General features: G+C 43.6%; 4 protein-coding genes across 7 annotated transcripts; 2 read left to right on the top strand and 2 right to left on the bottom strand.

The window, feature by feature from the left end:
* The first annotated feature begins 145 nt into the window (after positions 1-145).
* On the top strand, positions 146-3,187 carry Cds (CDP-diacylglycerol synthase). The gene is made up of 7 exons (XM_017244880.3): positions 146-602; positions 1,408-1,532; positions 1,733-1,829; positions 1,901-2,077; positions 2,137-2,625; positions 2,697-2,828; positions 2,884-3,187. Exons 1-7 carry the CDS (start codon positions 468-470, stop codon positions 3,094-3,096), a joined length of 1,368 nt encoding a protein of 455 aa, XP_017100369.1. The 5' UTR covers positions 146-467; the 3' UTR covers positions 3,097-3,187.
* A 479-nt stretch (positions 3,188-3,666) lies between these two features.
* On the bottom strand, positions 3,667-13,964 carry Setx (probable helicase senataxin). Of its 3 annotated transcripts, none has more exons than XM_070279668.1 (8): positions 13,754-13,964; positions 10,787-11,130; positions 9,680-10,727; positions 7,306-9,622; positions 7,112-7,248; positions 5,953-6,054; positions 4,269-5,893; positions 3,667-4,209 (listed from the first exon to the last, which is right to left on the bottom strand). In XM_070279668.1, the coding sequence occupies exons 2-8, from the start codon at positions 10,970-10,972 to the stop codon at positions 4,072-4,074; spliced, it is 5,553 nt and encodes a 1,850-aa protein (XP_070135769.1). In that variant the 5' UTR covers positions 10,973-11,130; positions 13,754-13,964; the 3' UTR covers positions 3,667-4,071. The 3 variants fall into 3 exon arrangements, with proteins under 3 accessions (XP_070135769.1, XP_070135770.1, XP_070135771.1); XM_070279669.1 differs by having other exon boundaries at positions 13,773-13,964; XM_070279670.1 differs by lacking the exons at positions 3,667-4,209; positions 4,269-5,893; positions 5,953-6,054; positions 7,112-7,248 and having other exon boundaries at positions 7,318-7,497; positions 7,590-9,622.
* mus301 (mutagen-sensitive 301) lies at positions 11,346-15,687 on the top strand. The gene is made up of 7 exons (XM_017244876.3): positions 11,346-12,161; positions 12,215-12,667; positions 12,725-12,930; positions 12,983-13,585; positions 14,360-15,238; positions 15,297-15,431; positions 15,498-15,687. The coding sequence occupies exons 1-7, from the start codon at positions 11,372-11,374 to the stop codon at positions 15,579-15,581; spliced, it is 3,150 nt and encodes a 1,049-aa protein (XP_017100365.2). The 5' UTR covers positions 11,346-11,371; the 3' UTR covers positions 15,582-15,687.
* A 360-nt stretch (positions 15,688-16,047) lies between these two features.
* Positions 16,048-24,502, bottom strand: LOC108127678 (histone-lysine N-methyltransferase SETD1B). Of its 2 annotated transcripts, XR_011442684.1 has the most exons (10): positions 24,363-24,502; positions 23,673-23,823; positions 19,591-19,678; positions 19,210-19,406; positions 19,056-19,150; positions 18,881-18,995; positions 18,485-18,618; positions 17,148-18,426; positions 16,325-16,510; positions 16,048-16,266 (listed from the first exon to the last, which is right to left on the bottom strand). XR_011442684.1 is itself a non-coding variant. In XM_017244877.3 (9 exons), the coding sequence occupies exons 3-8, from the start codon at positions 19,628-19,630 to the stop codon at positions 16,344-16,346; spliced, it is 2,664 nt and encodes an 887-aa protein (XP_017100366.2). In that variant the 5' UTR covers positions 19,631-19,678; positions 23,673-23,823; positions 24,363-24,502; the 3' UTR covers positions 16,048-16,266; positions 16,325-16,343. The 2 variants fall into 2 exon arrangements, 1 of the variants encoding a protein (XP_017100366.2); XM_017244877.3 differs by having other exon boundaries at positions 16,325-18,426.
* Positions 24,503-24,963: the final 461 nt, after the last annotated feature.

The following is a 24,963-nucleotide window of genomic DNA, read 5'->3' as shown; positions in this document are numbered from 1 at the left end:
TGAAAAATAACGGAATATATATTTAAATTCCGAAGTTTTTAGAGCGGAGTCAAAAAAAATATAAAAATTAATGTTGCTATTACAACATCCTTTGTTGTACTAAAATCTTAAAAAACAAAAAAATTATTATAACAACCGATTTAAACTTCAATCTATCCATTCGTTTTTTACTTATCTTGTGAAATAAATACTTGTGATTCGAAATTGTTTTTATAAATCGCATATCAAGATTTAAATTCATTATCCAGCATTGCGCCATCGCGCATTTTTAGTGCGTTTTTATATGCGCTACTGCTCTGGTCACATCCCCACCTCCCGACTGGCAGTGCTCCAATCAGAAATAGAGAAAAGTCGGGAGACACTTGGACTTGTTTAGGACAAAGTGTTTGTGGACAAAGCCAGATACAGAACACGGACTAGGAACCTGCCACAGCTCGAGTGAGACGAATTGAGAATAAGCCAAAACAATGACCGAAGTGCGACGAAGGAAGCAGGAGGAGGAGGCGCTCGAAGAATCTGCTGGTATCTCGGCATCCGCATCAGCATCGGGCCCAACAGTAGCCAGTAAGCGCAACTCCTCCGCCGCCGATTCTTCGGATCATGTAAGTGTCCACGGCCGGTGCCAATGACTCCTAAGTGGAGCGACCTGCTCCGGTTCCCAATTCCAAATCCAATACCGATCCATTTGCATAATTCATTGGAGCGCAAAAGAAACATAGGAAACAAATGTGTGTATACCACCACGGTGTTCCTTTGTGTGTGTATGTTTTTGTTATTCTCTGACGCACAAGCAGGTGGGCGAAACAGAGAATCCGAGAGCGAAGGAGAGCCAGGAGAGAGAAAACAGGAGAAAATCCAATAACAAATGCGGTGCACACACCATAACAATGTTACATGGAAGCCTGCCACCCCCCCTCCCCCCAAAGCCCCCACTGTGCTGCAATATAGTGCCATTATTTCGAGCAAATCCAATTAAGTTGACGGCAAAATTACGGAAGCACCAAATTACCACCCTCTTGGCCGTTCTCGGCTTCCCATTCTTAATACCATTTTTTTCGCACAGGTTCCGGCTAAGTTTTTCTTGGGCGATAAGCGCCCCCCTTCCCCCGCATGTCCGAATGCCTTATCATCGCGCTATTTGGCAACAAACAAAACACGCCACCAAAAAAGCCCGCAATTTGTCTCTCCCCGTGCGACCTCCTTGTGTTAGCTTTGCATGTGTATATGTCTTGGATAAACGCCTGATATACTGATTATGGGTATATAGCCACAGACATACATATGTACTAGATACACGTATCTTGGACTTTGCACACCACCCATTCAATAGAAAGTGGTTGAGCCCTTCACCCCGATTGCCAATAAATATGAAGGGGGTATCAATGAATGCATTCGTTCTGCTTGCAGGTGGACTCCGAGGAGGAGAAGATTCCCGAGGAGAAGTTTGTCGAGGAGCTGGCCAAGAATCTGCCGCAGGGAACCGACAAGACACCAGAGATACTTGACGCAGCCCTAAAGGATTTGCCCGATCGGTAAGTCCGGTGATCCTTAAAATATTCAAATTGGTTTCCAATCCTAAAATGGTTTCCAATCCATTCTCTCTTGTATTTAACCAAGTGAGAATTTGCTCCAAAAATATTCCACCCACAGCTGGCTGTACTTGGCTAGCAAATATTCCAAATAAACAAATGTGTGAAATAACAGAAACAATATTTTTATATGCATTCCACAGATGGAGGAACTGGGTCATTCGCGGCATTTTCACATGGATTATGATCTGCGGTTTCGCACTCATCATCTACGGCGGACCACTGGCCTTGATGATCACTGTAAGTTTCATCAAATTTTCAAACACTAGCCTATCATATAAAAAATCTTATTTTGTCTTCCCAACGAACAGACTCTGTTGGTGCAGGTTAAATGCTTCCAGGAGATCATCTCTATTGGCTACCAGGTGTATCGGATTCACGGATTGCCCTGGTTCCGGAGTCTCTCTTGGTACTTTCTTCTCACCTCTAATTACTTCTTCTATGGAGAAAATCTAGTAGACTACTTTGGGGTAGTTATCAACCGAGTGGTACGTTCAATTAACCTATTTTATGGGGCTTCTGTTCTCACCCTATATTTTCCACGCAGGAGTACCTAAAGTTCCTGGTAACCTACCACCGTTTCTTGTCCTTCGCCCTGTACATCATTGGATTTGTATGGTTTGTACTCTCGCTCGTGAAGAAGTACTACATCAAGCAGTTTAGCTTGTTCGCCTGGACACACGTATCGCTGCTGATTGTCGTCACCCAGAGCTACCTCATCATCCAGAATATATTCGAGGGTCTCATTTGGTTCATCGTACCTGTCTCGATGATTGTGTGCAATGATGTCATGGCGTATGTGTTCGGCTTCTTCTTTGGGCGCACACCCCTCATCAAGCTGAGCCCGAAGAAAACTTGGGAGGGCTTCATAGGTGGCGGTTTCGCCACCGTCCTCTTTGGCATTCTATTTTCGTATGTGCTGTGCAACTACCAGTACTTCATTTGCCCCATCCAGTATTCAGAGGAATTGGGTCGCATGACCATGTCCTGCGTACCCAGCTATCTATTCACACCCCAGGAGTACAATCTCAAGCTGGTAAGTCGACGCTGTGTGTATTTTGGAAAGGGAGTGGACCATATTGACGGTTTAATTTAATGGGTTTCCAGCTTGGCATTGGCAAGACCTTAAACGTTTATCCATTCATCTGGCATTCAATCTCCCTGAGCTTGTTCAGCTCGATTATTGGACCCTTTGGAGGTTTCTTTGCATCCGGTTTCAAGAGGGCATTCAAAATCAAGGTGGGTTCTACTTTTTTGAAACTGGAATCAATAATTAACTTGATAACTCTTATAGGACTTTGGCGACATGATTCCTGGTCATGGTGGCATCATGGATCGTTTCGACTGCCAGTTCCTAATGGCCACTTTCGTTAACGTCTACATTTCGAGCTTCATCAGAACTCCGTCGCCTGCGAAATTGCTGACGCAAATTTATAACCTCAAGCCAGATCAACAATACCAAATCTATCAGTCGCTTAAGGACAATCTGGGCGACATGCTAAATTAAGTTTAAATCGGTTACCAGTTAGATTCGGACAAGATGTTTGCTTAAGTCGTACGTTCTACATATAAATGCAAAATTTATATATATACCATTATATATGTAACTATAGGATTGCGGGCAGCACTTTGGGCCGCCACATAAAATTAGTTATAATTACGGGCATAATTTTTGTTATGTTATTAGACCCTAGTTAGACTTTTGTTGTTATTTTTTAAATACTTTTCTAAGTCCCCTTTTTGATTTTGCATTAAGTTTACCAGATTGTGTTGACAGTTCCATGACTTATTAAGTGATTCCATTAATTTTAATGCCGAGGTGGGAGGCGACACATCATCATCGGATGGCTAAGCAAACAGAATATGAATTTAAAATTGACTACGTGTGTGAGTGTTGTTAGTGAATTTAACTACTATTACTATAACTTATAGATGAGAATTTAGCAGAAGCAGTACCAGAAGTCGGAGAGATTAGCATAATTAGAATGCATTTTAGTTTATTAATGGACGGAAAAGAACTTCTATACATTATGCTTACGTTTCTATATAGTGCAATACGTAGAAAGTAAACTATTGAAAAAAACAATTCTTTATTTCTTAACGTTCCTTTGGTAATACATATTTATCATCCTGAACTCGTCGCTATCACAAAAAAAAAAAAAAAAGTATATATATAGATGAAGTAAGAATGGTTACTTATAACCCTGTTATTCAAGTATATGTATGAGGCATTTACGGTTTAAATGCGAGTCTACGATGTTTTATGAATAAGTGTGTACAAAGATTTCAATGAACAAACTTCAAATTTCAAGTCTCTATCGATGTTACAAAATAAATGAAAATGAATGAATGTAAACAAAAAATAGAATATTTAATTAATATTCTTGGGAAGCCCTTCTTTGGCATTTTATGGCACATAAATATAATGTTAGGTTTAGCATATAAATTAGCCTCTGCAACCTAGTCCATTCGTCATATTCGTCTATTGTTTTGGAGGCGCTCCCTTGGTGGTCATTTTCTCCATCAGAGATGTTAGGTCATCTGCATCCTTGCGTTCCAAATCAAAGTAAACATTTCGCTGGCGGGCATCGTCTAGCAATTGCCGCCACATGTCCACAGACTGAAATAAAATGGAGAAGTTAGCAACTTAATGTGGGTAGCACAAGTAACCTAACTTACCTGGAGATCATCAAAGTTTCCACATATAACTAAGCATCGCTTTGGTCTGGTCAGAGCGACATTAAGGCGGTGGTAGTTTGAAAGGAAACCGCAGCCCCTTGTTCTTGCATTTGATAGGATTACAACGTCCTTTTCGAGACCCTGGTAGGCATCGATAGTCAACGGTTTCACCTTCATTTTTTCTGTAATGACCTGACTCAGGGCATAGCACTGGTTGCTATAGGGGGTGATCAGTCCATATGAATATCGTGTGGCGGGCATGAGCTTTTGCATCTCGGTTATAAGTTTCGCCACAAACCGTGCTTCTTCGTCGTTCCTGATGCTTTTGTTGGACATAGTACTGGTGTCTCTGGTATAGCTCAGATTGATGACACAATAGGGAATAAGCGCTTCACGTTTTTCGGTGCATGGCGCACTGACCAGCTGATCTTCATAGAAATATTTGTTCGGCCAGCGGCATATTTCAGGATGCATCCTATATTGCACACTCAACTTGAACAGTTTCGTGTGTATAAACTGGTTAGAGCCAGGGCTCTCGAGCTGTTTTTCGAGGCTCCTCTGGATCCTGTCAAACATGGAATTTGATAGTCCGTATTCAATCGCCTTTTGGGATAGCACCACCGCTGGGAGCTGCTGAGTATCGCCCACCAGGACAAGATGCCGCAAGCCGAATCGTATTGGTAACAGGGTCCATGGTTCTGTGCACTGTGTGGCCTCGTCGATGATGCAGATATCAAAATATTCTATATAGTTGGCCAGCTTGACGCACGAGGACAGAGTCGTACAGACAATGTTGGCCCCGTTTATAGAAGTCTTGGCAATATCAAATTCGTCTCGTTGTGTTAATCGCGGTTGCAGCTTCTCGCTTACCAACTGGAACTGTTTCTCCTTCTTCTGCAGTTCCTGTTGTAGGTACGTTGTGGCAAGATTTGGCTTCGCCTTTAACTTAATAATATCCGATTTAAGATCAGAGTACTGCTTTCGAAGAACCGCTACTTCCTCAGGCGATAAAACTTTCAATTTCTGGTCCCTTCGGCTTTGGTACCGCGCCTCCAATGAAAAAAGACGTGCCTGGTCGCTCATTTTCTCGAAGAGACCGAATCTAAGTAGCTCGAAGTGCATTCTACTCATCTTGCTTTTTACTGCAGAAAGCGAGGACACAATTCGGTCTATGGCTGTGTTCGAATGTGCGCAAATGAGGATTTTTTGATCCAAATTGGTGGCAGCATTGCCGTATAAACATTGTAATGTTAGGTTTGATATGACGGCGGACTTGCCGGTGCCAGGTGGACCTTGAATCAACGTTAGGCTCGGGTGCGCATAGTTTATGACCCTTTGGTAGGTCTTCAGGATAATGTCCTCTTGATGGTCATTCAACCTGTCGAACCCCTTGTAACTAAAGGTTGGGCCCGTTGTTGATACCCGAAATGGCATTGTTGCCCTTGCAGGCCTCAAGATCCTTTCACAAAGTGGCGATCGGAAAAGCTGGTCCACGGCACTCATGGCTCCCAGCTCTATGCGCAGACTATCAATCACAGGACGGACAGTTATGCGTCTGATCTTTTTCATGGTTTCCAGCGGAATATTCTGCGTCAGTATATCAAAAGTCATGTTGTAGGTGGTTCCTAGATGAGAGTTAAATCATTAAATGGAAATCGTTTGTCCAATTACTTTAATTACTTACCACCTATACACTTTTGGTCCTGCAGGTTGCCAAACGTTTCGGGAAGATCGTTACCACTTTTCAATGTGTAAAGGGTGAACCTTCCAATGGGACGGCCGTTGACTAGAAATTATAAGACATTGATATTAAAAAGAAACAACAAAGGGAAGCTATCTTCGGACGGAGCCGAAGTTGATATACCCTTGCAGTTAAGCCCGGATATATATCGCAAACATATGGTATATGGTATATGGTTGGCCAACCCTTATGCGAATATCGTAATATAGTTTAGATATAGTATATAGTCAGATATATATATAAAGTTCAGAATATAGGATAGAATATAGTTTATTCTGCGATAGTCTGCTATATGGCCACAGTTTTCCCCTATAATGGGGTTCAATGGGGGATCCTCCATTCCCAATGGGGGATGGCCCACAGTAAAGGCTATATCTTCCCCAATTCTTAACCAATTCTCAAGCGGAGTACCTTAAAAGATTTCTGGATCCATTTCCCACCATTCTGCATCAAAATCCTGAGATGAAATATATTTCAGATTTTTTCTCCATTTTTCCCAATGGATCCCCTGAAAATGGGGTTTTGCCCTATAGAGCCCACAGTGAAGGCTATATCTTCCCCAATTTTCATCCGATTCTCAAGCGGAGTACCTTAAACGATTTCTGGATCGATTTGCTACTATTCTGCATCAAAATCGTGAGATGAAATATTTTTCAGATTTTTTCTCCATTTTTCCCAATGGATCCCCTGAAAATGGGGTTTTGCCCTATAGGGCCCACAGTGAAGGCTATATCTTCCCCAATTTTCATCCGATTCTCAAGCGGAGTATTCTCAAATATTTTTTAAATTGTTTGTCCTTTTCAGGATCCTGATGAGATCTGGTTGGTATGGCAGGATATAGTCCGCCGATCCGACTTATGTATATACTGGGTGCAAAGGAAAGAATGCTTTTAAACTGAGAGACTAGTTCGCGTAATAACAGACAGACAGATGGACATGCTTATATGAACTCAGGGTGATCCTGATCATGAACATATATACTTTTAGGGTCTTTTATACACTTTATAGGAGATTTCTTCTTCAATGGGTTGCAGACTTTTCACCAAAATTATAGTACCCTCTGCAAGGGTATAAAAATATAAATTTAAGAACAAATATCTACCTCTGGTAATCAGGCGATAGCAGTTGCCCTCCTCGGGCAGGACTTCCTCCAGCCCTACCTCGAACGTAGCATTTGAGCTTTGGTAGTCTCGTTCGATGGTGGAAAGCAACTCTAGTTTCATCAGCGGAACAATGATACTGCGGAAAAGTAGTGATTAATTGAAGCTTTTTAGAGAGAAAAGCAAATAAACTTACTTTTTGTATTGTTTAAAGTTTGGAAAATCTTGAGGAATGGGAATAAGGACATCAGTCGCAGCAACCGCATCTACACTTCGGTGCTGGAGCCACTGATTCGCCCATTCCAATATGGTTCTGGAGTGGTGCCGGATGTCGTTGACTGCTTTGCCCTTCTCTTTAAGGGTCCATTCTTTGCGATCTGTGTAAGTACTAATGGCAAGCTTAGTTGAATCTTTGCGACCCCTGACTTTTTCGGGTTCATGAGGCAGCAAGGTAGCCATTTCATAGTAAAAAATCTTTACCTTATCATCGAACCGGACTTGCTTGCTTCTGTTGTTTATGGCCTCTATTAGTTCGTTGTAGCGTTCCATATCCTCAAAGGTACAGCGATTGACGGTACGTTGATTTCTTGCTACTTGGGCCTCCCTACGCTCCGGGGGACGAGAGCCACGTTTCGGCTGATTAATAGTCACTTCATCTGCTGCCCTGAGTTGTTGGGAGAAGCTTTCGATTGTCGGGCGCCTTGGGGGCGCCAATGGTGTTTTCGGCGGTGGTGGTGACGGATCCTTCTTAGGAGAATCCTTTTTAGGCACTTTTGGAGGTGGACCCTCAATTTCCCTCGTGAGGAATTCCCCACGATTGGAGTTGTTTACGGTTGGCACGTTGGTTACGATCTTCCTTTTTTCGACACAAGGCTTTTCTTGTTCCTTTGGCTTCTCGGCTAGCTTCTTCAATGCCTCCCGGCGCCGGTCTTTTATCTCTTGATCCTCTTTTTTCTTATCCATTGGTTTTTGATGCCATTTGTCATTCATTTGTTTCTGATAATCGATAAGCTTTTGCCTTTCAAGCACACATTGCTTCTGTTTATCCTGGCCTTTCACCTCAACTGAAACTCCTCTATGTTTGCCACGATGCTGAGGCAAGGAAGGAGCGTCTATTACCGAAGGACCTCGGTTCAGTCGGTTCTCCTTGAAATCAGTAACTCTTTCTTTGGGATCACTCTTGGCTGGTGGCGGTAAGGCACTTGTTTCAATGTAGCACGATTTGGCTCGGTTTTGAAGACGGGGACTTATTCGAGGCTTCGTTGAAGATTCTGCTGGCTTGGGAGCTTCCTTCGAAGGCCCATCATTTGAAGGCACGTGAGATTCTTTTACTGGCTCTTCCACAGGCTCCAATTCTTCCATTATTGGTTTCTCCACATAACAAGACTTGGAACGGCTACGCAAGCGCGTATTTTTTTCCTTGGATGAGGGGGGACTGTCTGCATCCAAGTCCTCACGACAACTTACTGATTTGTTTCGCTTACGACTGCTCGACTCCTCCGATTTTTTTTCATCATCAACCTTACGAGTAGAAGATCTTTCGGCTGCGAGTTTCTTGGATGTGCTGGGAGCTTCTTCATCCAAATCCTCCCGACAAGCGAGGGATTTGGATCGGGAACGAATCTTGGACTTGTCCGAACTTTTGTCGCCAACATTACAACTGGATTGTCGTTCTGCCACCAATTTTTTGGAGGTGGTGGGAGTTTCATCATCCAAGTCTCTCCGACAAGCTACAGATTTTGATCGGGAACGAATTTTAGACTTCTCTGAACTTTTCTCAGTCTCATGATTCTTCGATTTAGTATCAGATTCAGCATCCAAGTCATCGCGAGATGCCACTGATTTCGATCGTGAACGAATTTTAGACTTCTCTGAACTTCCCTTAGATTCATGGTTCTTCGACTTAGTGTCAGATTCAGCATCCTCTCGGCAGGACACTGATTTCGATCGTGAACGAGTTTTCGACTTCTCTGAAGCCCCATGATTAGGACTGGAGCGTTTTTCTGAAACGACTTTCTCAGACGTGGTAGAAGTTTGTTCATCCAACTCCCGGCGGCAAGCCAGTGATTTGGTTCGAGAACGAATTTTCGACTTCTCGGAACCTTTCTCAACCTCAATATTGGGGAAAGATATTTTGTCTGGGATGAATTTCTTCGATGTTGTGGGGGTTTCCAACCCCTCGCGGCAAGCCTCCGATTTGGATCGCGATTGAACTTTTGACTTCTCAGATTTGTTATCAACCTTATGGGAAGAAGTTGATGGTTGGTCAGGAACAACAATGTCTTTCTCGAACACGTCATCTTCATCTAAGATACTCGGAATGTCACTAACATGGCGTTTTTTGTTTGCTGGACGCCGTTGGAAAAGTTCCTGGCTCGTATCTTCATCGCTAGATCTTTTTTTGTGGCGCCTGGTAAACAGCTGTGGTTCTTCGACCGTAGAACTAATTTCCGGCTGTTGCGGAATGGGTTCAAGACGTACATAACATTTTCGAATGAATGAAGTACTGTCGGCTATGGAAGTATACAAGCAATGAGTGGAAAAATACAAACATTTAAAAGAATATTTACCTTTGCGGCGAAGGCCACTAAAGATCTCGTCGTCTTCAGAGGAGCTGCTGTCGATGCAGAGCGGTTTTGGGGGAGCCTTCAATTGCATCTCGGATTCGCCGCATGATTCTGTATCCATGGGGTAGGTCTGCGACATGGGGTAGTCCTGCGACATGGGCTTTTGGCTATGCAGTTTTTCAGACCAAGCCGATGCGTTGAAGTCGTCGTCATCGTCACTAATGACAATGTCGTCTTCGCCCAATAGAGACGAAGGAGATTCAGGCTCACCCAATTCTAGCCCGTTTATCCCCAGAAAATCTTCCTCGCCTTCGTTAAATGCCATTTCCTCTTTCATCTCTTGAAGCACAGCCTGTGAAAGCTCAAATCGCTCGTCGAAATCAGGGGCTTTCTTGTTTTGAGCTGGCAAGGCTGGAGCTGGCAAGTCTGGAGCTGGCAAAGCTGGAGCTGGCAAGGTTGGAGCTGGCAAAGCTGGAGCTGGCAAGGCTGGAGCTGGCAAGGCTGGAGCTGGAGGCGGCATGTCAGAATTTTCAGAAATCGTATCGAGTTCTATTAAGTCGCCATCGTGCATTTTCTTGTCGGTGCTCATATTGGCCCCACTTTTGGCATTAAGAGCATTGTATATATAGGGATTAATGTTCAGAACACCTCCCAGAATTGCCTCATCCGGTTCACCGAAGATGTTAGTAATTTCATCAGAGGTTTGTTGCATTAGCTCCTGTTTTACTTCTGGCAGTTTTGGTAGGTGCAGATTCTGGCTCTTTCCTCCTCCATTGTTAAGCTGTTTTTCCAGATTGAACTCTGTGGACTCCTTGGCACTTAGTGGCTTTTTCAGAGGCGGAAGCGGATTAGTGTCTTCGTCGTCTGATGAAAGCACGACGGCTTCCTCAACTGGTGCTGTTTTTCGCAAAAAGAACATGGCGAACTCGGGTTTTACATTAATGGCTGGACCCTCCACTCCCAAGCTGATGGTTGAGCCCTCGAGTACTTGAATGGATTTCACCTTGTCGTCCAGAACACCCTGGTTGATAAAGACTCCGTTCAGAGGATTCTAATGGAAACCAAGACAGAATTAAATTTGTTTTATTTTTTGATTTGTGTTTAACTTACCAGAGAATTAACTATTACTTTATGGTCGTTGACAATTTCTATGTTTACGTGCTCCCGGGAAACGAACTCGTACGGGGCGCCCAAGACGATCCGGCAGCGGGAGTGACGCCCTATAACATTATTCCCCTTGTGTAGGATAATCTTATGGCGGGTTGTCACATGCTCCAAATACCAGCAGCTGCTCATTTTGGCAAGCGTTTAAGGCGCTCTTTCCCCAAAACAACAAATTATTTACGCCTCCGATCTCAAATACCAAAATCAAATGAAACCAAATACCGAAAAGGACGCGCTGTAGCAGGTGATAGCGCGGTGTGACCAGAATCAGATCAGAAAAATTCCAAGTTCTAAATAATGGAGAAAATAAACAGAATACATTCTTTTTAATTTAGTCTAAATTCGGACTTAATAATTTCCCTTATCAATACAAAATTTAATAAAAAAAAAGGTCAATAAAAGTTCAACGGTCTTGGGGGTCTTCAACGGTCTGTTAACACTCTGTTAAGAATTTCTGTTAACTGACATTCAAATTTAGCCACATGCCCATTTTGCGGCAACGGTCACACTGTTGAGCGCCAAGTTTCACGGATGTCGAATCAGCAAAATCAAAACAATGCCCCAAATTGTAAAAAAAGATGTTTAGAACTGCCAGAACCCTCGGAGGGTCAAAGCCATGCCAAGAGGCAGTGCAGCGAAAACCTTTTCTGGCCGGACAGCGACGACGACAGCATTTTTTCCAATGCAAAGTTGGAAGATTTGCTTAGCGGACGAAATACGGAGCTCTTTGGAACTCAGCCCCAGACAAGCAGCGCCAACAAGCTTCAACAGAGCGGATCAGACGATGGACTCTTCGGCGACACTTCGTTTCCAGCCACCGAGAAGCTACTTCCCACCCAGAATCAAAAGGAGGCCAATGACACAGGCGGCCAACACCAAATCGACCTGTCAGAGGGTGATCAGGATTCGTTGTTTAATAAAATCAACCTAAACGATCTTAGCATAACGGAAATGGAAGACATTTTTCACGGCGCAGAGGATTTCAGTGAGCCCCTCGTACAAAACACCCAGATTTTCTTGGATGCAGTGGCTTTCAAAGTTCCCAAAACGCCAGAGAAGATTCCACCGGGCCCCAACGATGAGTCGATTATGTCGAAGTCGATTTTAGAAGGAATAGTCCAAGGAACTCAATACGAAACATGTAATGCACTGAGGAACAGATCTATTTTGGATCCTTCCATTTGGGAATCGCAAGCCTTTGCAGATTTTGAGAAGAAAAACCCACCGAAAGACACTTTTCCCAGCAAGGGTGATTTCTACGGCCTGCCCGATAAGGTTAAGAAGATGATTTTTGAGCACAAGGGCATTAAGAATCTGTATGGTGAGTTGAAAACTGATAAGCTAAATATTCTTATTAATTTTTATTCCTTTTAGAATGGCAGGACGAATGCCTGAACCTACCTGCTATAAAGCAGCGAAAGAATCTCATTTATGCTTTACCTACGAGTGGTGGGAAGACCCTTGTGGCCGAGATTCTTATGCTACGCGAACTTCTGTGTCGCGAACGGAACGTTCTGTTTATTTTGCCATATGTTTCAATCGTCCAAGAGAAGGTAAGTGCCATGTCTCCTTTTGCCATCGACCTGGACTTTCTTGTGGAGGAATATACAGCGGGAAAAGGAAAATGTCCACCCCAACCACGGCGCAAAAGGCGCAGCCTCTTTATAGCTTCGATAGAAAAAGGTGCAGTTTTAATGGATAGCCTAATAGACGTGGAACGGCCCCATGAAATTGGTCTGGTAGTTGTTGATGAACTGCATTTGATCGGAGAAAGGGGTAGGGGAGCAACCTTGGAAGCTTTTCTCACCAAGGTGATGTTTTTGAATGGTAAGATCTTAAATGTATCCCACGTTTCAATGGGAATTATGTGGTCTATTGTTTCAGCCAACATACAAATTGTGGGGATGAGTGCCACAATTGGAAATTTAAGCGAAATATCTTCCTTTCTGAATGCGGATGTCTACACAAGAGGCTTTCGACCTGTGGAACTGAAGGAGTATATAAAATGTGGCCCTGATTTGCTGGAAATCAATTCTGCTGGTCACACACTGGAGGAGATCTTTGTTCCCAGTCGCAGCGTTGACTTTAAAGTATGTAGCTTTCCTTCAATTGGATTTATGAACAAATATTCTTCAACTCTAGTACAGCGAAGCTGTGAAACGCGCTGACCCCGACCATTTGGCTGGCCTGGTTAGCGAATGTGCTCCGGAAAACTGTTGTCTAGTATTCTGCCCCACCAAGAAAAACTGTGAAAATGTGGCTCTTCTCCTAAGTCGCATAGTGCCGAAACAAAAGTTCTTTGAACATCGCCGAAGCGAAAAAGTTGATCTAATGGATGCCCTGGACAAGATGTGTGGCATTCTCAGCCCTGTGCTAGCCAAAACTCTACCCTATGGCATTGCCTATCACCATTCCGGCTTGACTACGGATGAACGGAAGTATATAGAAACTGCCTATCGTTTCGGAGTGGTCACTGTAATCTGCTGCACCTCAACCTTGGCTGCTGGAGTGAATCTTCCCGCTAAACGGGTCATAATTAGAGCTCCCTATGTGGGCCAGGAATTCATGACGTTGTGCAAGTACAAGCAAATGGTGGGAAGAGCTGGTCGTGCAGGATTGGGGGAGGCGGGCGAAAGTATTTTAATTGCCCAAAGCAAGGATAACTTGCAAGTCGGTCAAATGCTATTTTCGCCAATGGACAAGGCCCTAAGCTCAATGGATCAGCAAGAAGCAGTGGGTTTACAGGTATGGTTTACATGTCTTGAAAAAAAATTACAATTTAAATTACCTAGACGAGAGTTATTGAGAAAAAGACCTGTTTGTGTGTTGGGGATTTAATGTCTTATTAAATTTTGAGTTTATTTTTGAACTTTTGATTTTTTTTAATTTTTTACCATCAGGACTAAAGATTACCTTATGTATATATTAGTACCTGAACCACAAAGTAGAAAGTATATCCAAGCTTTTATCACAGAACTATAAATTCACTTTATTTTTAAATGTTTTTTTTTTTTTTTCAATATCACAAAACTATATTAGTCACTTTTTTTTTATTTACTGTTTTTTTTTTCACAATATCACAGAATTAAATCCTTTTTTTTTGTAGAACGATGTTGCAGGCACGAGGAAGTTATTATAACTGAAGATTAATGGTCGAAAATTTCGCCTTTTATACTATTTTAAGGTTCAAGGCCTACTTGTTACCTATTTTGTTTAATCGGAAGCGGTATGGCTTGAAGTTATCGATATCCTTTTCTAATATTAATTAAGAATAGCTGAGTCATCAAAAAAAATATATATATGCTGAGTAAGATTACATTTTTTTTAATCAAAAAATGTGTAATTGATACATTTGCTAATGGTTGCAGTTTATTTTTTGGAAACCAAGATTATAATATTAAAGTACCTTGCGGTTTTCAAGTGCAAGTGTCAAATTAAGACGGGAAATTTCTTGGGGCCATAAAATATTTGATCAAAAATTATTCCCTGATAATTATTAACAATTTTTAACCTTTGCAGTCATTGATTCTCAGTGTGATTGGTCTAAATCTGGCGGAATGTCGTCGGGATTTGAATCGTTTGGTGGACAGTACTCTGCTCGCTGTGCAGGCTGATACCTTAAATGTGGCCGTGGACAAGGTGGTACTCCTTATTCTGCGTGAGATGTTCAAGAAAAAAGTTCTTCAGCTAAGCGAACCCGATTCCAAGTCAAAGATTGATTGCTCGGAGATCATAACCACCCAGGACGCGAACCAGAGCAATCGTCCTGCTGGAGAACGACGCCTTCTCATCGGCCAGTCTACGCGTTTCAAGCTAACCAATATTGGAAGAGCTGCCTTCAAGGCCGGCATCGACTACAAAAAGGCCAAGGCCATACACACGGAGCTGAAGCAGGCCCAGCAGCAGCTCATCCTGACCAACTATTCCCACCTGCTGTACCTGGTCGTATGCTTCAATTCAAATGAAAAGGGAGACGAGCTGTTTCCGGCCAATGCCAGCATACTCTTTCGAGTTTATACTTCGCTTCCAGTGGAGTCGCAGGCTCTGTTCAAGCAGCTGGGGTTCACAGAAGCGCATGCAGCGAGGCTCTTGAAGACGCAATCGGTGCAGGGTCCTCTATCTGTTCAACTGAATCGCCTCTATAAGGTGCTGATTTTGGAGGATGTGTTGGAGCTGATTCCGCTGCCCACTGTGTCAAATAAGTACAACGTCGAGCGCGGAACCCTCCAGCATCTGATCAGCCAATCTATAGCAGCCTCTAGTGCAATTGTCCGTCTCTGCGAGGAGATGGAGCAGTTCTGGTGCTACAAGCCTTTATTCGAGCGCATTCTTCACAAGATGGACCGATGCGGCACATACGAACTAGAGCCATTGCTGGAACTGCCGGCTGTTAAAATTGTGAGTTCTTATTCATCAGAAGTTACTATTAAATTTTTAATTTGTAACATTATTTTAGAATCGCGCCAAGCAATTGTATGCAGCCGGCTTCCGTACAATCGAAGATATAGCCAGAATACCAGCTATGACCTTGGTGCAATCCGTAGAGCACATGCCTCTCAGAGTAGCTACCGAGATTGTATCTGCAGCTAAGGTGGACATATTTTTTAATCTAATCACACCATCTATTCTAAAAATTCCATCTCTTTATCTATTCTAGATCATTCTTATGAAAAAATTAGATCACCTGGAAGAGGAAACGGAAAACCTTAAGGTTTGCCTGCAAACCTCCAGTAGAAACTAGCCGAAAATACCACCTATTAGAAAGTCAATTAGATTTTATATTTATTTGAGTTTTTATTTTGATTGTTATGCACTCCGACTTAAGTCTTGGATCCTGGCTCTCCACAACGGACGCGATCTCCGACAAAGCTTAAATATTACGGACAATTTTTATAAAAATTGCAATTTTAAATTAAATTTTTTAGGTATTTCGTTCTCACTAAACGTACATTAAACACTGTTCGGCTGTTGTTGTTAACTGATCCGGTACTGTACTGTTTGGATGTTCTGCATTTTGAATTCCAATTTAGCGGAGAAGGATGAGCAGGATGTTAGGTTTATCAACTACTAGAAAGGAGCTAGCAGAAAAATTCATTCGCAAGCTGCTACTATCACGACAATTGAGTATTATACAACGTATATATAATTAGAGGGGTTCCGGACAAATCATCTATTTAACGCAACAACATTATAAGCGATGTAATTGAGGTCCAAGTATCTCTTTCTCTGGGGTTGGTTACTGGTTTTAGATCGCTTGTGTTATAGCGTTTCGGGTTAGGTCCTGAACCTTGTTTTTTGAGTTAAGAGTAGGTTTTTCTTTTTGCGGCTAAACGACTAAGGTAGAGACAGATTATGTTTAAGAAGTTGGAGTCGTGCACCAAATGGAACTCTCCTTGTTGGGGGAAACTTATTTACAGCTGAAGAAACTGAAAAAGTTGGATATTTAGTAATCTTAATACTTAATTACTTGACAGAATAACTCACCTAAGATTAAGCCTACTTTTCAGTAGGCAAAGTCGTCGTAGAAATGCTGGGCAACCCGGCCCGCTGGCTGGTAACTCCTGCTCACTCCTCCGCCGGATGATCCGCCGGCTGCTCCTCCGGGAGAAGCGTATTCGAGTCGATGTGGACGCGCGGCTTGCGCCGGGACAACAGCCCGCCGGCGTATATCTGTCGATGAGAAATAGGAATCACTATGATAGCCAGCTGGCTGCGATGCAGATGCTGATGCGGATGCAGGTGCGGATGCAGATGCTGAAGCGGATGTTGGTGATTGATACGCGGCCTGATAGCCAAATGGATTATATGCGCTGGCGTATTGCCGTTGTTGCTGCGATTGTGGCTGCTGCTGCTGTTGCTGCTGCTGCTGTTGGTATGGAAGCTGATGCGGATGTGGAAGCGAATGGGGATGCGGATGCTGGGGCGACAGTGGCTTCAGCGTGGGATCGAGAGCATCGTTCAATGTCACGTCGTAGTCGTTCTCATAGAGCTCATCGAGGTTCAGTTTCGGACGCGGGGGCTCCGCCCGTTTGGGCGTGGCTGGCAGAGCACTGCGAGGTGGTAGCGTAGTCCTTGGAGGACTGGGGGACGGTGGAGGATCCACGTCCTCGTCGCTATCAGGACTGCCTCTCAGCAAGGGAGCACCGTGCTCGAGGAGACGGACTCCCGAAATGGTGGAGCCCATATCGATGGGTGTGCTATCGGTGGTGGGAAGTGATTTCAATGCCACGCCCACGGGCTGAAGGCCTCGGGGCAGATAGGGACTTCCGCCTCTAGAGGGCAGGAAAGGTCGCTTGACCACACGTACCGACGACGGACGCTGTGCCTTTCCTCGGCCGTTCAGAGAGTTGGCTCTCGTCCTAGGAGCTGGCGTCTCCTCCACCGGTTCCTCCGCGTGTTCCAGTTCATCCTCTTCCTCCACGATCGGCTGACGTGGCCGTGGTGGCACTGTGGGCTTCCGTGTGGTAGTCTTAGCCCTCAATCTCTGGTTCCTTGCAGGTGCGGCTGTGCTGGAAGGCGGTGGCGGGCTTTCTTCGTAATCCACATCCTCAAAGTCCACATCACGAGCCGGTGCTCGAGATCGGGGAGCCAGGGGACGTTTTCGTGGCCTCACGGGCTCTGGCTGCTCTGCTGGCTCGTAGTAATCTTCCTCCAGGGGCTTCTTCTCCGTCACAGGCTTGCGGAGAGTGTTCCTCGTGGGCTTCTGCTCGACTCGTGGAGCCGGAGTACGTCTCTTGGGTATGTTTCTCGCCGGAGGCTGTTCGTAGTCATCCACCTGCTCATCAGCGTACTCCTCCTCCTCCTCCGAAGGGGCCTGAGTGGTAGCCGTGTTTTTCTGTACCGGATAAGAGTACTTCTTTTTTTCGTTGATGGGCACTGGACGGGCTATCCTGGGAGGAGCACGAGGACGGGCGTATACGGAGGCAGCTGCCGCCTTGGGAGTGATGAACTCCGCCAGTGGCTTTGGAGTGGTCTTGACCTTTTGCGGGGTCTGCTCTTCGGCGGCCTCTTCCTGATCCGCTCCGCCATAGGGCTTCTCGTACTCGTCCAGGTCATCCAAGGCTGATGAGGGCGTGGTGCGTTGTTTCTCGATGCGCCTTCTGCCCAGCGGACGATCCTCATTGAAGCTGCGCCGCTCCTCTACCCGTCCCGGCTTTCGGGGCGAGACCTTTCGGCCCGATGGTCCCGCAGTGGTTTTGCCCCTCTGCCTTTTGCTGGGCCGTTCATCGTAGTCCTCCTCGGGAGCCTCCTCCTCGTCCCGATAACGATTCCTGTTTCTTCGCAGTGGCTTCTCCGCCTCCGCTCGCTTCTCGTCGTACTCGTCGTCGTAGTCCACCTCCACCTTGTGCTTGCGCTGATGGGGTCTGGGTTTTGGCCTTCGGACCGGTCGCTCCTCGTAGTAATCATCCTCATACTGATCCTCCTCGTAATAGTAGTCATCGATGGGCCTGCGCTTGTAGGGGCGCCTCAGAGGCCGCTGAGGTCTCTGGGGTCGTCGACGCGGGGCAGAGGCTTCCGTTGGTGGTGCTGGCGTGGTGGTGGTACTCGTGGAAGTGGTGGTGGTAGCCATGTACAGTTCATCGTTCCTGGAGCAGGTCTTTATTATTTACAGTTCAAAGCAAAGATTACCCAATAGAAACTTACCTGTTCCAGTACTTCTGGGATCCCTCGCAGTCCACATCGGAGGCAAAGTGGCAAATGAAGGTGCGCTGGTCAAAGGCCGTGAAATTGGCGCACAGAAAATCGTGCCTGATGCCGTAGACACAGTGGTGGTAGATCTGCAACAAGTCCAATATTTGTTAATCACATTTGGCCATAACTAATCCGGCTAACAGCCATCGTTTAGCGCTTCTCTTTGCCCGCTTTTGAGGTCAAGATCGAGGCAAAAACAAGTTTATTTTTTGGCGTCACGTCGACAGTAGACAGTCGACAAAAGAGAAATTACTGGACATGCAACTAGGTTTGGGGTTTCTGGCTTGGGGCTTGGGGCTTGGGTTATGTGGCTATTTTGGCCAGACAAGGTCATGCCGGCTAACTCACCTGGCATTTGTACTCGATGGAGGCATAGAAGCCGTCGTGCAGGCCCTGGCACTCGAAGTGGATCTCATCCATGGGCGGGACAGTGGACAAAAAGGGATACGTTGAGAGGTTGTAACTAAAGGAGAGACTCTTGAATGTGTTTTCCATTTATATATATATATTTTAAAAATCTTACCCCCTTAGTTCCCTGGGTAGATTGGGATCCCAGATGTAATCGATTTGTGGAATGCCCGTCAGCTTGGAGTTCTTCGACAGAGTGCCATTGTCCGACTATTAAAATAAATGGATTTACATAAAACTTCACTTAAAATGGACATCGATTCCTCCACCTTGTCACTGTGACTGTCGGCACCTTCCCCGCTGGGCACCGCTGGCTGCTCCTCCTCCAGTTCCTCCTCGCCGGCGGCTGCCTCCGTGGTGGTTGTGGTGCTGCTGGTGCTGCTCGTGGAGGCGGGTGTCTTGGCAATGGATACCTTCTTGAAGGGCAGGGCGGCTTCTGTGGAGGCCAGCAGGCTCAGCAGCAGCACTGCCATCGCGTCATGAAAATAAAATTAAAATTAATTAAAAATTTCACTGATGCCGCAAAAGAAAATTGCATAACATCTTTGGCCAGGATGGGTGTTATGTCACGGTCCGGTTCGAGGAACAAGATTAAGTGTTTCGGATGAGTGTCCTTCGGGCCAGTCCGATCCAAATCGAATCCCACTCACCTGTTGCTGTCATTAACAGCCAGCCTTTGGCTCTTTTCATCTTGACGGCTTCAGTTCTCTGGTTTTTGGCTTAATCTTCGCTGGCCAACTGAAAAGACCAGATTATCCGTTTAAAATATTATGTAAATATTGAAATTTAAACATGTCTCCATGGCCCACACCTTTGTGGAAGATTTATGTTCTAGCAGAGTCGTTGAACGCTACAAAGACTTGTCTGTGGCTTTCTTCCTCTTTCGGGGCCTTTGAATGAAGGTTCTGGACTTATAATTGATTTATAATGCCCGGCACGTTCTCGGATTAACGTTACTTTCCGTGCTTGTCATTCAAGTGGGCAAAAGTGGAAACTATATAGGGGATGGATTTATAGGGGAATCAAACACTCATTCCAAAATGGTATGTAGAAAGTGTTCTTAAGGTCTAGCTTGATTTTGGTAAAAGAAAATAAGTGAAATTTTAAAGGGGAAGGAGGTGGCCTATAGAAACAATATACCTTTTAAGATCTTATGTCTAAATACTCTTATTAAATGGCACTCTCTTTGAGCCATAAACGACCAATCAACTAATGCAATCTGTGTAAACTTTATTGTGTACAACTTAATCAGCTTCACTTTTCGATTTCCGACTCGGCGGGGCTCTGGTAATTGCATAATTAGCTTTGGCTTTGGCAGCCTCAGCCTTCAATGTCACTTTTGGCCGGGCTAACTTACGTAAGGAGAGCGAAATTGGAAGGGTGGCTCGGCTCGGTAGCTGTCGAGTGCCGCAAATAAATAAATAAATACTTTGGCTACATAATAAACACAATGCATAACTATAACAAATTGAAAAGGGAACCGCGAGAAGTAAACTTTCATTTCCAAAATGCGTTTTTTTTTTTTTGATTCCCCTGCCGCCGAAAAGATCATTGAAGCAATGTAATTTTGCAGTCGATAGGCAAAAATAAAATGCAATTTGTTTCTCCAGAAATACAAACAAAAAAAATGGCTATTTTTATTGTGCATTGTTTCGGATGGGTTTTCTTGGCTAACACACACACGTATACGGGGCGTATACTTGATGGCTCCTCCTCCGCACCATTTATGCGCAATTTTAGTGGCCCCGGTGGGCCACTGAGTTCAAAGATTTAGACGTTCACACCCTGTTTTGAGCCTGAATTTGTTTGTTTAACTTTTTGTTGTTTTACCAAAAAGTGTGTCGTGCATTTTAAGTGGAGATTTGATTGGATTTGATGTCTCGCTGTCGTTTCTGTTGAGTGTTTTTCTGTTTGGGTTTCAGCTGCTTTGCACTTTTTGACATTTTGGTTAAGCGAGTGGGCCGAGTGCCGAGATAAATATCTGACAAAATATGATAATTGTTTGTGCTTTGCCGGAGATAACAATTCTGAAATGAATGCCGAATGTCGCAGTTGAAATGTCAAAGGGTTCTTGCCTGTATTGTTTATTTCGTGATTAAAATCATACAATTTTTTCAAAATTACAATTGAAAGGTAAGACTATTAAATCTTTGCCAAGTGTAATGCATATATTCTCAAGCAATTAGTATGTAAAAACCCACACATTCGTTCCAAGACCTTCCATTCATCAACTACTGCCTATTTGTTTCTCAGTTTTTCCCATTTTCTTGGCCAAAAGTAGAGGTCAGGTTAGCCATCGGCTGTCTTCGGATATTGGTGATAAATGGCCTGCCCTGTGCCAAGTTAATTTATGGCTCTGCTTTTCAGATGTTCAGCTTTTTTGTCTCAAGACCCCCCCATTTACTGCAGCACATTGTTCATAAATGAAATATTAATTTATTTATTTTGGCCATCTAATCTTTACAGCCCACGGAGATAGCCAAAAGCCGAGACAATAAATGATTCGATCGAGGCGAGATGAGTCGAGAAACGATGCCTAGCAGCAGCAGCAGGCCTTATTGTCTTGGCCAAGTTCAAATTCAAGGCTAAGCACGATGACAAATACCGGCAAGTTGTTGCCACTTTTGTTTTCGAATTAATTGATGTATCTTCAGTCATATCCGACTGCAGTTAAAAAACAAACACAAAAAACGGAAATTAAGAGAACAATAAAATTGGGATCAGGTTTTTAGGAACTTCATTTCAATTTGTCGAGAGCCTCCAAATTTATTTGATATTAATTTAATTGGAGAATTTGCATATAATATACATTTTTATGGGCCACCGGCTGTCTTTGCGTTTTCCTTGAAGCTGTGCAAATTTTTCCACTTGACGCCGATTCTCCAAAACAACAAAAGGCCTCTAGAATCTTATGAAGGTCTTGCCATGTTCGTGTTTCCCTCCTCCACAATGAGCAATTAAAACATAGGTTTATAATTTTATTAGCTGGTTGTTGGTCGGAGATGCATCATGGCCAAAAGCAAACTCTCGATTTCGTTTACAAATCTCTGGGGTTCGGGCATATTTTGCGTATAAATTTCTTCGACGTCAGCAACGGGTTTGGCGATCCAAAATTTATGATCCAAGTTGCCCCAATCCGGTTGCACGATAGAAGCAGAAGTTGGCTTTTTTTATTCAGTCTACCATCTACCATCATTTCACTCTCTTAGCCAGTTGCCAGCTGGCCCAGACAGGTTGCTGGTTGTCACAAGAAATTAGCATCTTTATAAGCGGTTATGAGATCTTGGCTTTTCGTACATTCAAGGTCGTCGCTTATTGTTGGCTATTTATTTGGTTTATTGATGCACCGGAGGTTCAAAGAATTTCCCAGATACCTGATGGTACGGATGGCTCTTGTTTTTTATGGCTAATTTAGTTTTATGGTCTATAGGTGCCCTAAACTCTTGCCCTAAACGTTTTAACTTCTTGTTTGTTTTCATGAGTTTATGAATTATTAATTGTCTGACGCAGGTATGTAGTTCACAGGAAGGGGAAGCCAGTTCTTAAAGACTTAATTAGGAGCAGCCGACCATAACTTGTTTAACACTTTGAATGACTAACGGCAATAAATTGTTTGGCTTAAACGCTAATCTTAGTTCTTGGAAGCCTTGATAAATATTTATAAAATTACCCAGAAATAGTATAGATTCCTATTGATCAGACTTTGTCAATAATTTGGTCACTTTTCTCCTTTTAATTGCTTTATATTTTGCTATCTTTAACCTAAATCTTGGCCAACATGTCACCCATTACCAACTTTTCACGGCTTTTCCAACGCTTTGATTGGCAAGTGGCAAGTGAAAACTGAATTTCCTTTTTGGCCACACACAGAAATCAAAATCAATTTGTATTTTGTCTTTTCTTTGCATTTACTTTGTCTTATATACTGGCTAAAATAGGCTAAAATATGGCTAAAACTCTTCATCTAGTTGGCCAACCTCGCTGACCCGAACACCCAGAGAGTTCAGTTCCCAGGCACTTGAGTGATTATTCAACTTCTGCCGCTCTGGGACAATTAGCCAAAAAAGTATTATTGTTAACACTTTTGGCTTAATTGTGGAAAAACTTAAAATGTTGCACTAGTAGAAAAAGAAGAAAGATAGATTATAAAGAAGATGGCAAAGAAATCGAGAGTGAAAAGCGCCCGAATAAAACATTTCAGTCGAGAGATGGATGAAAGTAAAATTTCAAAATTTCATTTGTTGCTTGTGGCTGCTGCTGATGTTGCTTTGCCTCTTGTTTGTTGTTGTTGTTGTTTGTTGTTGCTGTGTTGCTGATGATGAAAGTAAAATCTTGGCTTAGTTATGTTGGCCATATTCGTTGTTGTTGGCTGAAGATGCTCGAACAATTTGAACATCTCTTCACACCAACACCAATATAAACTGTATCTGCAAAAATATAGGAGGTCCCCAGGGGGCGTGTCTGCGGAGGCGGATGGCCTAGGGCGAAGGGTGGTGGGGGGCGGAGGGGTGGCTAACAATACGTACAAGACGCAGAGAAATAATTAGCAACGCCTGAGATCACTTTTGTGTTTTGCAAAACGCTCTTTTGGCCATGAGAGTTGCCCGCTAATGGTTGGTAAAAAGCAAAACTCCAAAAAATAGAGGTGCTATACACCCCACTGGAGGTGTTTGACATGAACATAAATCCCTAAGACCCCTGAGACCTATTACTAATGATCCAACTCACTTACCTTTTATTGATGGTCCGAAATTTGTTGACTTTATAATCCACAATTAAGGTTTAATGTCTTCGCATTAGTTTTATTATCTGCTAGGGCTGATTATCTCTGATTTTCAAACTTCCAGATGCTTTTTTTATTTGAATTTTATTTAATGGGTCCTCTAAATGATGAACAATAAAAATTTTAGCCAAACACACACTCATACAAAACCACACACAAAAGCAAAACACAAGAAAAATCGCACATACTTTATACAAAGGAAAATCATTTATGTTTTTCCTCTGCACTTGTATTGGTATTCATGTTGCAGTTTTCTTTGTGTCTGTATTTGTATTAAGTGTGGTTGTGTTGGTGTAATTGTGGAAATTTTTATTGTTGTTTTGCTGATTTTGTAACAGTCTTTGCGGTTATTTGTTTTTAATTTCAAAGGAAAAGCTATTCCAGATTCAAGGGATTTCAAAAGGATTTTCTACTCTCATTGATTTAAAACACTACTTTTTCACTATTTTGAATTTTTCATTAATTTTTTTCACTATTTTATATAATTTTTCCATCTTGTTTAAGCCAAAAACACACACACTTTTCCACACACCACACGCACAACGAGACCCGTCGACGTCTTTGGATACGAATATATATATAAAATATATATATGCACTCGATCGGTAGCTGATACTGCCGCCTGCCACGCCCACTTACTCAGTGCCCAGCTGTGCTGGCTGCCGTTCACCTGGCTGACCGCTTGCAGACTGAAATTGCAGATCGTATTGGCCAACCCGGGGTTGGCATAAAAATGGGAATTCGGCTGGCTTTGCTTTTGTCTTTTGCTTTTTGAGTTTTGCTTTTGGTTTTTGTCTTTTTTTTTGTTGTCGCTGAAAGCTTTGGCGCTCGCTAATTTTGGTCCGTCTGCGACTGTGGCTCAGGAAAACAGGTTTATTGCCGCTTCGGCGAAGCCGAGTCTTCGCAGAGCCGCTTGAGACTCTCTTTGGCTCTCCGATCGAAGCTTTTCCCTGACTGTCTGACTTTGTCATTTTCCTTTGGCAGCATTCTGCAATCGCTGGGCTTTGCTTTTGATTTGCTCTTGTCTTTGATTTGACTTTGCGTGGCTTTGGCTGACTTTGATCTGCGTTTGGGGCATGCTGGCTTGGCGGGTGCTCGATAATCGTGCTTAACAGGTTTATTTATTAAGATTTTTTTTTCAGACCTTTTTGTCTCATTTCTTGCAAAATATGGAAAAAATGTAACAGAAATTAATACGGGCTTATCACAGCAGTTGGTGGGCAAGTGTGAGCTACAGCTA

This window comes from Drosophila bipectinata, chromosome 3L, assembly GCF_030179905.1.
Source record: "Drosophila bipectinata strain 14024-0381.07 chromosome 3L, DbipHiC1v2, whole genome shotgun sequence".
NCBI lineage: Eukaryota > Metazoa > Arthropoda > Insecta > Diptera > Drosophilidae > Drosophila > Drosophila bipectinata.
The sequence above is the reverse complement of the archived record's forward strand: the minus strand, read 5'-3'. Positions and strand labels throughout refer to the sequence as shown.

Excerpts from the sequence above, each read along its gene's own strand:
- mus301 (XM_017244876.3), top strand. The coding sequence starts at position 11,372 with ATGTCGAATCAGCAAAATCAAAACAATGCCCCAAATTGTAAAAAAAGA. Across the intron at positions 12,668-12,724 it reads CAAGGTGATGTTTTTGAATG|CCAACATACAAATTGTGGGG; the intron begins GTAAGATCTTAA and ends CTATTGTTTCAG. Across the intron at positions 15,239-15,296 it reads AACTGCCGGCTGTTAAAATT|AATCGCGCCAAGCAATTGTA; the intron begins GTGAGTTCTTAT and ends ACATTATTTTAG.
- Cds (XM_017244880.3), top strand. The coding sequence starts at position 468 with ATGACCGAAGTGCGACGAAGGAAGCAGGAGGAGGAGGCGCTCGAAGAA. Across the intron at positions 1,830-1,900 it reads CACTGGCCTTGATGATCACT|ACTCTGTTGGTGCAGGTTAA; the intron begins GTAAGTTTCATC and ends CCCAACGAACAG. Across the intron at positions 2,078-2,136 it reads GGGTAGTTATCAACCGAGTG|GAGTACCTAAAGTTCCTGGT; the intron begins GTACGTTCAATT and ends TTTTCCACGCAG.
- LOC108127678 (XM_017244877.3), bottom strand. The coding sequence starts at position 19,630 with ATGAAAAGAGCCAAAGGCTGGCTGTTAATGACAGCAACAG. Across the intron at positions 19,151-19,209 it reads CCGACAGTCACAGTGACAAG|TCGGACAATGGCACTCTGTC; the intron begins GTGGAGGAATCG and ends TTATTTTAATAG. Across the intron at positions 18,427-18,484 it reads TCCCAGAAGTACTGGAACAG|GAACGATGAACTGTACATGG; the intron begins GTAAGTTTCTAT and ends GACCTGCTCCAG.
- Setx (XM_070279668.1), bottom strand. The coding sequence starts at position 10,972 with ATGAGCAGCTGCTGGTATTTGGAGCATGTGACAACCCGCCATAAGATT. Across the intron at positions 7,249-7,305 it reads AACTTTAAACAATACAAAAA|TATCATTGTTCCGCTGATGA; the intron begins GTAAGTTTATTT and ends ACTTTTCCGCAG. Across the intron at positions 5,894-5,952 it reads GGACCAAAAGTGTATAGGTG|GAACCACCTACAACATGACT; the intron begins GTAAGTAATTAA and ends ACTCTCATCTAG.